Source organism: Ranitomeya imitator, chromosome 7 (assembly GCF_032444005.1).
Source record: "Ranitomeya imitator isolate aRanImi1 chromosome 7, aRanImi1.pri, whole genome shotgun sequence".
Taxonomy (NCBI): Eukaryota; Metazoa; Chordata; class Amphibia; order Anura; family Dendrobatidae; genus Ranitomeya; species Ranitomeya imitator.
This window is the reverse complement of record NC_091288.1, coordinates 185,688,103-185,701,314: the sequence shown is the minus strand read 5'-3', so window position 1 is coordinate 185,701,314 and position 13,212 is coordinate 185,688,103. Positions and strand designations below refer to the sequence as shown.

General features: G+C 44.6%; 1 protein-coding gene and 1 long non-coding RNA gene across 2 annotated transcripts in view; both read left to right on the top strand.

Annotated features, from left to right (window-relative positions):
* LOC138645825 (uncharacterized) overlaps positions 1 to 13,212 on the top strand; it is a 56,353-nt gene that overhangs the window by 23,044 nt on the left and 20,097 nt on the right. The window lies entirely within an intron of this gene.
* LOC138645806 (oocyte zinc finger protein XlCOF7.1-like) lies at positions 5,015 to 7,746 on the top strand. The gene has a single exon (XM_069735320.1). It carries the CDS (start codon positions 5,092 to 5,094, stop codon positions 6,955 to 6,957), a length of 1,866 nt encoding a protein of 621 aa, XP_069591421.1. The 5' UTR covers positions 5,015 to 5,091; the 3' UTR covers positions 6,958 to 7,746.

Genomic DNA, 13,212 nt, shown 5'->3' with positions numbered 1-13,212 from the left:
CTCAAAGAAACAAAGCTGAGTTTCAATCTACAGGCTTTCAGCCTGTATTTAGAATTTGAAACTGTATTTGCCCTACTAGTTTGGTTGGGCCCTACTAACAGTGTCGTCTGCTGCTTGTTGTTGTCCTCCACTGAACAAAGCAATGCTGCCTGTTTACTCCTGTTACCAATTTTTTTCTGCTTTTAGCCTCCTTTTTTATTTTGGGCCTAAATCTGTGTTTCCTCCTCATCCTGCCTATTACCCAGCCACTGCTTGATGGGTCTGCTGGTACATTGACTCAGACCACTACATTCCCCTTGCACTCAACACAGCCAGAATCTGACCCTGCTGAAAGTCAGGTCCCCCTTCCCGCATACTATACCACCTTACACGGGGACAAAGAGGAAGGTGCATATGAAAGTGCAGGTTCCTTCATCAGGTGGGGGGGGGCATGCTCGTTGGCGACGTCACTGTCACAGGGCCCGTCATAGTACGCAAAAGTGTCACTGCCGGTGGGAGGCGCCCCCGCCGTCAAACACAACGCCGTACTTTGGCACTGACACAGGGCCCCTCAATGCGAACGAGTGGGCCCCCCCTGCTTGCTCTGGATCACAGTACTTGCAAAGTTGAAATACTTACCTCTCCCTGCTCCACCGCCGTGACGTATTCCACATTTCCTGGGCCCAATAAAAAATTGAGCCAGCTCCCCCCCCCCCCCCACCCCCACAACTTTAACCAAATGACCCCCAATTTTCAATACCTAACTATTATTATAAGGTTAATTAAGATTGACAAGCTTAAGTAACAAGAATTGATGATTTTGACATTAAAATGGGCTCTGTAGGTGTTTTTCTGTCCTCCACTCACTGCCGACTTTTATTCCCCATTGACTTGCATTGGGTTTCGTGTTTCAGTCGGCCCCCCGACTTTTCGCAATGATCGGCCGATTTCACCCGACCCGACTTTTGACAAAATCGGGTTTCGCGAAACCCGACTCGATTCTGAAAAAGTAAAAGTCGCTTAACCCTAAAAATAACCTATAGACGTCAGGTAAAAAAAATAAATTAATATTTGGATCACTTGATACGGAATTACCCTATCCTGTGTGATACTGGGCTGTGTATCTAATCCTATCCTGTGTGATACCGTCTGCTGAGCAGTGTATCTAATCCTATCCTGTGTGATACTGGGCTGTGTATCTAATCCTCTCCTGTGTGATACCGTCTGCCAAGCTGTGTATCTAAACCTATCCTATGTATTACTGTCTGCTGAGCTGTGTATCTAATCCTATCCTGTGTGATACTGTCTGCGGGCCTGTGTACCTAATCCTATCCTGTGTGATCCTGTCTGCTGAGCCGTGTATCTAATCCTTTCCTGTGTGATACCGTCTGCCGAGCTGTGTATCTAATCCTATCCTGTGTGATACTGTCTGCGGACCTGTGTATCTAATTCTATCCTGTTTGATAGTCTGCTGAGCCGTGTATCTAATCATATCCTGTGTGATACTGGGCCCCGCCTGCAGTCTGTGTCAGAGGGTGGTCTGTGTCAGCACGGTAATAAATTATGCTATTTCCAGCTTTACAGGAGGACGATAACACCATAGAAATAAGAATAATAGGCCTCAGTTACCACAACTGTCCACAAGGAAAACTGTTCCTCATAGCAACCAATCACAGCTCAGCTTCTTATAAACAGCTCTGGTGAAATGAAAGCTGCTTAGTGATTAGTTGCTATGTGGAGTGGGCGTGGCTGATACACACACACACACACACACACACACACACACACACACACACACACACACACACACACACACACACACGCTTAGTGATTGGTTGCCCACACACACACGCACTCATTAGATAGATGGATATAGATTTCCACAGCACACACCACAGGATGCAATATGGAAATCAATTTTGCTTTATTATTCTAAAACAGTCCAGACCACAGACATAGACATGTAATTATAGATGTTAGTATAGACATTACTTGTACCTGAGTCTGCTGACCGCACTGTCTCTGAAATCCACCATAGCCATGAGGGTTCGGCCAATCATTCATCTATTATCTATGGGGAGAGAGAACAAAGCTGCTCCCATATCATGAATCAGTGCTTGTTACAGGTCATTACCTGCCTGTGTAAATGAACCCCTAAAGATAACCTGTCCGCTTCAAAAATGCAATTTACCTGCAGGTATATTGGTAATCTGTAAGTAAATAGTATTTAAAGCGCGTTGGGCTGTTTTACTGGGAGAGCGGCTACCAGGAGAAATGGAAATATGTTCCTTGCAGCTACTCGCTTAACCCCTTACTGACATTGAGTGTAATGGTCTGCCGATGTCAGTATCCCTCCCTTTGATGTTGGCTCCGGCGGTGAGCCCCACATCTTTCCCGGGACATGTCAGCTGTTTTGAACAGCTGACGTGTGCCCGCAATATCCGCGTGTTTCACCTGCTTCTATTAACTAGTTAAATGCCTCTATCAAACTCTTGACAGCGGCATTTAAATGGCGCTTCCTGCACTCGTGCCAGAACTACGCACACCGGTAACCCCCGTCACGTGATCGGGGGTTACCGGTTCATCAGCATGACAACCAGAGGTCTCCTGGAGACCTCTTTGGTTGTCAGTGCCGGATTGCTGTGAGCGCCATAACAAGTCAGTAATTCAGCTACATAGAGGCAAACTGATCATCGCCTCTATGTAGCTTGAGTCGATCGGGTTGTTTCAGCTTCTAGCCTCCCATGGAGACTATTGAAGCATGCCAAAAGTAAAAAGAAAAATGTTTTAAAAAATATTAAATATTTTAAAAAAAAAAGTTCAAACCCCCCCCTCCTTTCGCCCCATTCAATATAAAACAAAAAAAATCAAACCTACACATATTTGGTATCGCCGAATTCAGAATCGTCCGATCTATTAATAAAAAAAAAAAGAATTAACCTGATCGCTAAATGGCGTAGCGAGAAAAAAAATCTAAATGCTAGTATTACGTTTTTTGGTCGCCACGACATTGCATTAAAATGCAATAACGGGCAAACAAAAGAACGTATCGGCACCAAAATGGTATAATTAAAAATGTCAGCTTGGCATGCAAAAAATAAGCCCTCCCCCGACCCAAGATCACGAAAAATGGAGACGCTGCGGGTATAGGAAAATGGCGCATTTTTTTTAAACAAAGTTTAGATTTTTTTTTTCCACCACTTAAATTCTAAAGAACCTAGACATGTTTGGTGTCTGTGAACTCGTAATGGCCTGGAGAATCATAATGGCAGGTCAGTTTTAGCATTTAGTGAACCTAGTAAAAAAACCAAACAAAAAACAAGTGTGGGATTGCACTTCTTTGCAATTTCACCGCACTTGCAATTTTTTCCCCATTTTCTAGTACACGACATGGTAAAACCAATCGTGTCGTTCAAAAGTAAAACTCGTCCTGCAAAAAACAAGCACTCACATGGCCATATTAACGGAAAAATAAAAAAAGTCATAGCTCTAGTAAGAAGGGGAGCGAAAAATGAAAGCGCAAAACCGAAAAAAGCTCTGGGGGTTAAGGGGTTAAAGTCATTGAGGTGGTGCACGGAGCTCTAACAGAGAGGTGACTGCTACTGCCCACTACTTCTGAAGAATAAAATCGAGTGGCTGCAAGGCAAATATAATTTCATCAGTAAGCAGTGATTGATGGTATAGGAAGGTGATTGGGGCTTATTAGCTTTCATTTCGATGAAAGAATGATGATTTGTTTCCTTATCTCATGACTTTTTTATTATTGCAGAACATCCTCAATTTATACAAAGGGGATGATGTGCTGTCAACAACGATCATTTTTAGGGTATGTGCACACGTCCGGATTTCTTGCAGAAATTTCCTGAAGAAAACCGGAAATTTTCTGCAAGAAATCCGCATTTTTTTCTTTGCGTTCTTTTCCCGTTTTTTTTTTTTTTTTTTTTTTTTTTTAGCATTTTACAAGCGAAATTAGCTTGCAGAATGCTAAAGTTTTCCAAGCGATCTGTAGCATCGCTTGGAAAACTGACTGACAGGTTGGTCACACTTGTCAAACATAGTGTTTGACAAGTGGGACCAACTTTTTACTATAGATGCTGCTTAAGCAGCATCTATAGTAAAAGATAGAATGTTTAAAAATAATAAAAAAAATTTAAAAAATCTTTATACTTACCTGCAGACAGCCGATCTCCTCAGCGGCGTCCGTTCCTATAGATGGTGTGTGTGTGCAGGACCTTCGATGACGTCGCGGTCACATGAGCGGTCACGCGACCAATCACAAGACAGCGACGTCATCGCAGGTCCTTCACACAGAGCATCTATAGGAACGGAAGCTGCAGCGTGCACCGCTGAGAGGCGGGAAGACTCCGGGGCCATCAGAGGGTGAGTATATGACTATTTTTTATTTTAATTCTTTTTTTTTTTACCAATTATATGGTGCCCAGTCCGTGGAGGAGAGTCTCCTCTCCTCCACCCTGGGTACCAACCGCACATAATCTGCTTACTTCCCGCATGGGGTGCACAGCACCACGCGGAAAGTAAGCAGATCAGTGCATTCCTAGGTGTGCGGAATTCCCGCAATTCCGCAAATTTAATGAACATGTTGCTTTTTTTTCCGCAATGCGATTTTTTTCGCGGAAAAAAAAGCAACATTTGCACAAGAAATGTGGAATACACTTTAAATAATAGGAGGCATATGTAAGCGTTTTTCGTGTTTTTATCACGTTTTTATAGCGAAAAAACGTGAAAAATACTGAACGTGTGCACATGGCCTTACTCTCAAATAAAATATGCGACCAATGACAAATGTTTTATTTGATGTTTGCACTGGCCAATGATTGAGAATGAACATTCTTTGTCAAAACATCACATCTTGTAAATTACACCTTTAGTCCGTTAATAATAGAACTTTGCTACACACTTTGCAATTTCTATGTATTTTTTTATTTTTACTTGTCTTAATGTTTTTTTATATTTAGATAAATATAAGTATTAAGGTTATTTGACTCAAAAATCACATCAGTTATATTCTTAACAGATGGTTGTACCAGCAGCTCCAAAATCCAAAAAAGCATTGCACAAGACCCATATGAAGAACATGCCAACATCTCAGACATGGATCCTTTTAAAGTACACTGTCCTAACTCATCACAGACTGTTAAACAAAATAAAAGTCACAGAAGAAGTTTGAAAAATAAAAAAGCTCCCACAAAGAAGCCATTTTCATGTTCAGAATGTGGGAAATGTTTTACAAAGAAATCATCTCTTCTTAAACATAAGAGAATTCACACAGGCGAGAAGCCATTTTCCTGTTCTGAATGTGGGAAATGTTTTACAGAGAAATCATCTCTTCTTAAACATAAGAGAATTCACACAGGCGAGAAGCCATTTTCATGTTCAGAATGTGGGAAATGTTTTACAGAGAAATCAGCTCTTGTTACACATGAGAGAATGCACACAGGAGAGAAGCCATTTTCATGCTCAGAATGTGGAAAATGTTTTATTACAAAATATATTCTTGTCACACATGAGAGAATTCACACAGGAGAGAAGCCATTTTCATGTTCAGAATGTGGAAAATGTTTTACAGAGAAATCAACTCTTGTTACACATGAGAGAATTCACACAGGCGAGAAGCCATTTTCATGTTCAGAATGTGGAAAATGTTTTACAGAGAAATCAACTCTTGTTGCACATGAGAGAATTCACACAGGAGAGAAGCCATTTTCATGCTCAGAATGTGGAAAATGTTTTACAGAGAAATCAGCTCTTCTTAGACATGAGAGAATTCACACAGGAGAGAAGCCATTCTCTTGTTTGGAATGTGGGAAATGTTTTACAGATAAATCACATTTTGTTAGACATGAAAGAATTCACACAGGCGAGAAGCCATTTTCATGCTCAGAATGTGGAAAATGTTTTACAGAGAAATCAGCTCTTGTTGCACATGAGAGAATTCACACAGGAGAGAAGCCATTTTCATGTTCAGAATGTGGAAAATTATTTACAGAGAAATCAGCTCTTGTTGCACATGAGAGAATTCACACAGGAGAGAAGCCATTTTCATGTTCAGAATGTGGAAAATGTTTTACAGATAAATCAGCCCTTGTTGCACATGAGAAAATTCACACAGGAGAGAAGCCATTTTCATGCTCAGAATGTGCAAAATGTTTTACAGCGAAATCAGCTCTTCTTAGACATGAGAGAATTCACACAGGCGAGAAGCCATTTTCATGCTCAGAATGTGGAAAATGTTTTACAGATAAATCAGCTCTTGTTGCACATGAGAGAATTCACACAAGCGAGAAGCCATTTTCATGTTCAGAATGTGGAAAATGTTTTCCAGAGATATCATCTCTTCATAGACATGAGAGAATTCACACAGGCGAGAAGCCATTTTCATGCTCAGAATGTGGAAAATGTTTTACACTGAAATCATCTCTTCTTAGACATGAGAGAATTCACACAGGAGAGAAGCCATTTTCTTGTTTGGAATGTGGGAAATGTTTTACAGAGATATCCTCTCTTCTTAGACATGAGAGAATTCACACAGGCGAGAAGCCATTTTCATGTTCAGAATGTGGGAAATGTTTTCCAAAGATATCATCTCTTCTTAGACATGAGAGAATTCACACAGGAGAGAAGCCATTTTCATGTTCAGAATGTGGAAAATGTTTTACAGAGAAATCAGCTCTTGTTACACATGAGAGAATGCACACAGGAGAGAAGCCATTTTCATGCTCAGAATGTGGAAAATGTTTTACACTGAAATCATCTTTTCTTAGACATGAGAGAATTCACACAGGAGAGAAGCCATTTTCTTGTTTGGAATGTGGGAAATGTTTTCCAGAGATATCATCTCTTCTTAGACATGAGAGAATTCACACAGGCGAGAAGCCATTTTCATGTTCAGAATGTGGAAAATGTTTTACACTGAAATCATCTCTTCTTAGACATGAGAGAATTCACACAGGAGAGTAGCCATTTTCATGTCCTGAATGTGGAATATTTTTTTTTATCTAAATCTCAACTTCTTAGACATCAGAGAACTTACATTGGGAAGAATGCATTGTAATTCTTTAGTGACCAAACCTAATTTTTGAAATTTGTAGTAATAATGATGGATTGTTTCGGGGCCGTGGCTCTGTACATTATTTTGCATCATACCTGACATCTGAGGCTCTGGTAAGCTTGTAAACTTCATCATCCTGGGGTGGATTTAGCCTGGCTCAGTTGGGCAGGGAACTGCAAAACAACCACACAGAATACAGCTCTGGAGGTGTCAACGGCCATCTTGGGTCCACACTCTAAGGTACAGAGCGAGCAGTGAAAGTGCTCACAGCCTACTGTGGGATATGAACTTTTTCAGATACAGCCTGGGAGCTGTGGTGCAGAGCCCTGAATGAGGGTCCCACAGCCAGCGTTTCTCTGCTGGAGACAGGCGCTAAGGAGGGATCTTGATTCATTGAGGAGATTCTCTCACCCTCCTCCCAGAGATTAGTTCACTGGCAGTGGAAAACTTTGATTGTGACTCTCAGCAGGCACAGAGGTAAGCTGCTTTAAAGGTACCTTCACACTAAGCGACTTTGCAGCGAGAACGACGATCCGTGACGTTGCAGTGTCCTGGATAGCGATCTCGTTGTGTTTGACACGCAGCAGCGATCTGGATCCCGCTCTGATATCGCTGGTCGGAGCTAGAAGTCCAGAACTTTATTTCGTCGCTGATCACCCGCTGTCATCGCTGGATCGGTGTGTGTGACGCCGATCCAGCGATGTGTTCACTTGTAACCAGGGTAAATATCGGGTTACTAAGCGCAGGGCCGCGCTTAGTAACCCGATATTTACCCTGGTTACCATTGTAAAAGTTAAAAAAAAAAACAAAAAAAACAGTACATCCTCACATTCTGATGTCTGTCACGTCCCCCGGCGTTCACAGGGTTACGCGCTGCTGCCGAGAGCTTCCTGCACTGACTGTGTAAGCGCCGGCCGTAAAGCAGAACACAGCATTGACGTCACCGCTGTGCTCTGCTTTACTGCCGGCGCTGACGCATTCAGTGCAGGAAGCTCTCGGCAGCAGCGTCTAACCCTGTGGACGCCGGGGGACGTGACAGACATCAGAATGTGAGTATGTAGTGTTTTTTTTTTTTTACTTTTACAATGGTAACCAGGGAAAATATCGGGTTACTAAGCGCAGCCCTGCACTTAGTAACCCGATGTTTACCCGGGTGCTGCAGGGGACTTCGGCATCGTTGAAGACCGTTTCAACGATGCCGAAGTCATTCCCCTGATCGTTGGTCGCTGGAGAGAGCTGTCTGTGTGACAGCTCCCCAGCGACCACACAACGACTGACCAACGATCACGGCCAAGTCGTATCGCTGGTCGTGATCGTTGGTAAGTCGTTTAGTGTAACGGTACCTTAAGAGCCCTGTGATAAGGAACTGATAGCAAGCCTTATAACTCTCTAACAAACAATAGACACAGGCTGAGTGTCACAGTACCCACAGTTCATAAAAAAACACAGGAATTGCACACAAATGGACTGCGACGGATCCAGTGCCGTACGTCGTTGGCTAGAATGGAAGCCTATGGGCGCAGGATCCGTCGCTGTCCGTGAAATGACGGAATCCAGTGACTGATTCCGTTTTTTTTTTACAATGAGCATGCTCCATATCTGTATTTAGTAGCCAATTGGCCAGACAGCCCCAAATCTAAACCTGCCATGTGGCTTCATTCCTCAATGTGCCAGCAGGAAGTATACAAGCAAGAAGCCATCCAGCCAGCAAGAGGACTGCCAGGCAACGGATCTGTTGAAGAAACGGATGAAAAGACGGATGCAACGGATCTGGTTTTTCGACAGATCCGCTATACGGATCTGTTTAAAAAAACAGATCCGTTTCCGTTTTTCACTATTTTTGACGGCTCCGTCGCTACGGCAGATTTTGACTAACGCCAGAAGACTGAAGTGTGAAAGAGGCCTAAGCCATTAACTGAACTCACTTCATTAAAAGACTGCTCACACCCCCTACAAAATGAGTCCTGGGAAGACTTCAAATGTGGCAGAAAAGCTTAAAAAATATGCCAGGCCTGAACAAGCTGACTCCCCCATGCCTCAAGGGCTAACAGCTAAAAATACAGAGCAGAGCAGATCTCAAATAAGCGAGAACGAGGGGAATGAAAATCAAGAGGATATGACTCTGAAGAAAGTAACTGAACAGCTTCTACACGCTATCTCTAGCTGTAAAACATCCCTATCAGGGAAGATTGAGGAGGTACATTCTGAAGTGGGGCTTCTCCGGCAAGATATGCAGGCCCTGAGAGGCTGTATAACAGAGGCCGAAAATAGGTTGTGGAGCTTGGAGGACAGGGTGGATTGGCCACTAAACTAACAAAAGTGTCGGGATTAGTGATGAGGGAATATACTCGTTGCTCACAGCTGCACCACATTTTCAGTTATCGCCACTCCACGCACCCTAGATGTTCTTAGATAGCAGAGCTCTAATGATGGGACAACCCAATATCACATACAGAAAAACATTCAGCGAGGTTGGACATGACTCCCCTATTTTTGTGCGATTTCTGAGAAGTTGCCAAAATTGACAATTCCACTTTACAAGAAAAGATGATTCACAAAAAAAGTGTACAGCTCATGAAACATTGTGATTAGTGATGAGCAAGTATACTCGTTGCTCGGGTGATCTCCGAATATTTGTTATTGGTCGGAGATTTAGTTTTCATCGCCGCAGCTGAATGATTTACATCTGTTAGCCAGCTTGATTACATGTGGCGATTCCCTAGCAACCCCCACATGTACTCAGCCTGGCTAGTAGCTGTAAATCATTCAGCTGCGGCGATGAAAACTAAATCTCAGAACCAGAGCCGTAGCTAGCGTTTTGGCTCAGGTGGGGGCGAAACTGCTGAGTGGGCCCCTAACCAGGTAATTACAGCTGGGTGACGCACCCTAAGGCTGCCGTCACACTAGCAGTATTTGGTCAGTATTTTACATCAGTATTTGGAAGCCAAAACCAGGAGTGGAACAATTAGAGGAAAAGTATAATAGAAACATATGCACCACTTCTGCATTTATCACCCACTCCTGGTTTTGGCTTACAAATACTGATGTAAAATACTGACCACTAATAGCGGAGGAGAACCTCAACAGATGACCGCGCTGTTACTGAAAATAATCTCTATAGAAAGACCAATATTGATATTACCGCCATATGGTCAGTGGTAGATACCAGCCCTGCAGAACATATAAGCGATCACAGCACAGTTACAGATAATGACTTACCGCTGATGTTCTTTCTGATGGAGTCGTTCATTTTTCCCGTCTTTTCCATCTGGCCCAGACCGACATGACAACTTCTTCCAGCCAGGACTCGGCTGCAGAGATTACAACAAAGACACATTTCACTTCTCATATTCCAGCCCCATCACCATCTATTCCCAACCTGCACAAACCCCTTATCCTGCTGATACCCCAATACAGAGCCGCTGCTGCCCTATGTGTCCCTATTACTGCACCTGATACCTCAATACAGAGCCGCTGCTGCCCTATGTGTCCCTATTACTGCACCTGATACCCCAATACTGAGCCTCTGCTGCCGTATGTGCCCCTATTACTGCACCTGATACCCCAATACTGAGCCGCTGCTGCCGTATTTGTCCTTATTACTGCCCCTGATACCCCAATACTGAGCCTCTGCTGCCGTATGTGTCCCTATTACTGCACCTGATACCCGGATGCTGAGCCTCTGCTGCCGTATGTGACCCTATTACTGCACCTGATACCCCAATACTGAGCCGCTGCTGCCGTATGTGACCCCATTACTGCACCTGATACCCCAATACTGAGCCACTGCTGCCGTATGTGTCACTATTACTGCACCTGATACCCGGATGCTGAGCCTCTGCTGCCGTATGTGACCCTTTTACTGCACCTGCTGTGTGGTTCTTTGTACCCTCTAAATTCTAAAGCAACCCTTTATAATTTAGTAATGCTGGGTGCAAGTGCCCTAGAAAACAGCGCACACATTTTGCCCCCTAAAAAGTAATATTGTCCTGTGTGCCCCTTTGACAGTCACAATAACCTGAGTTCCCCTATAACAATAAGTGCCCACTTTACATTTAAGAATGTCCTGCGTCTCCCCCTGTACAGCTCCACTATACACAGTAGGATGCTTTCTTATACACAGTATAATGCCCCCTCACTGTATAGTATCACCCACACAGTATACTGACCCCTTAACTGTTTAATGGCTCCAACACAGTACGATGGCCCCCTCACTGTAATCTCCACACTGAATGATGGCCCCCCTCGATAGCCTCCATATAGCATAATACACCAGATAGTCCTCAATATAGTAAAATGCACTCCCCATAGGCAGACTCTATAGTAGACTGCACTCCCCATAGGCAAAATGACCTTTCATTATACTCACCAACTGCGCTCATCAAGGCATAGCTGGTCTTGACTTAAGATTGCCATCCTCCATTACTGCTTCATCTGGATGACACATCCTACATCATCCACACAGTGTCACCCATCGCGCTCCTGTGCAGGTGCACTTTTCTCTGGGCTGCTGAGTGCAGAGCTAAGTACTGTAATGCGTATGCACTGGGAAAGGCCAAAGGGCGCTGATAACCTGGAAATAAAGCTGGCGCATGCGCACTACAATACTGTACTCTGAATTCAGCAGGGCAAAGAGAAGTGCGCCTGCACAGGAGTGCGATAGAGGACACTGAATGCATGATGTAGGACGCATCTTCCTCACAAAGCGGGACAGCGATCACAAGAAGAGGGACGGTGCTGGATGAAGACTAGTGATGCCCAGACCGCGCTGTCTGTGAGTATAATAAAAGCTCTTTTTTGTGCCTTGCATAGAGGATTGGGGACATTTAGAGCATTCTAGAACACTATGTGAGGGCGTACAGATGCTGGCCAGACCTTATATGGGGACAGCCTCCCTTTAATCTGTAAGACCTGTAGCCACCGTCTTATAGCCACATGCTTCAAGATTCCAGCCGCTTGCAAAGTTGAGAAAATAATAATTGTCCTTCTCGTTAGCTAATCAGCAGCGTCTATGGTCCCGGCTCAGTGCCTCCTGTGACCCCACAATTGCCATCCTCCTGCCTTTACTGACGTGGCTGACATTTCCTATGTCATCCAGTCTGTTGTGCTGCGCAGCTCCTGTTCCCTCCTGTGCAGGTGCGAGAGACGGACAGACAGTGGATAACATAGGAGACGTCAGCCATGTCAATCAAGGCAGGAGAGACGGTGAATCAGGCCCATAGTGAGCAACTGTTGACTACACAACCCCTATATCCAGGGGGCTGGCTCAGCCCCCCTTTCTCTTAACTAGTGCTCTCTGTTATCAGCTTCTCATTTCCTGCCATATTGGTCATTTAGATACTTCAGATTACAGAGTATATAGTTTTACAAGGGTACATACATCCCCTAAAATATAAAATTTATTAAAGATACTTTCCAGGTCACCACCTGACAGCACCATGGAGGACGTCCTTCTTATCCGCAGTGGGACAGGAAACACGAGAGTTTAAAAGGACCCTCCCCCTTCCACCCTTCAGTGTTTTTCCTGTCCCACTGTGGATAGGAACGACGAGAGACTCACTGTCCCTACAGAGCGTGCGGATCGGGGGGGGGGGCTCAGCCTCTTCCTTCCCACAGGTTAATCTCTGTATCGCCGACACCCATGTAATCGGGTCCCTCAGCGACACCAGTGCAGCGCTGCTCCTGGTGAGGAGGTCGCTTCCCCCTGGGGGGGATGGGCACTCGACCTCAGATGACTACCCAGCGTACCTGCACGTGGTCTCTGCAAGGGTGATCACTTCGCAGACGTTCCGGTGCGGGGAGAGGCAGGTACGGCAGAGCGCTGAAGAGAATGCTGAACTCCTAGTGTTCCTCGGCGGTAAACGGGCAATGAACTTCCGGTTCACTGCTGCCGCGTCACTTCCGGGTCACGGCGGCAGCAAGGGGGCGGTCATCCTCGTTGCTCCTGTGGGAGTACTGGGGACACAAGCAAAAGGATTTAAGGTACGTGTGGGTTAGGTAGCGTGCACTAGGCACCGCAGTAGTTAGGTGATGGAACCAAGTGCTATACCGGCTGTCAGCGTGGAGGTCCCGGGGAAGCAGGATTCCCTGACACGTGAGTCCCCACTAAAATGTGCGCTCCCTATAGCCTCATTAAAGGTACTATTAGTGGTCCCTTTATCTAT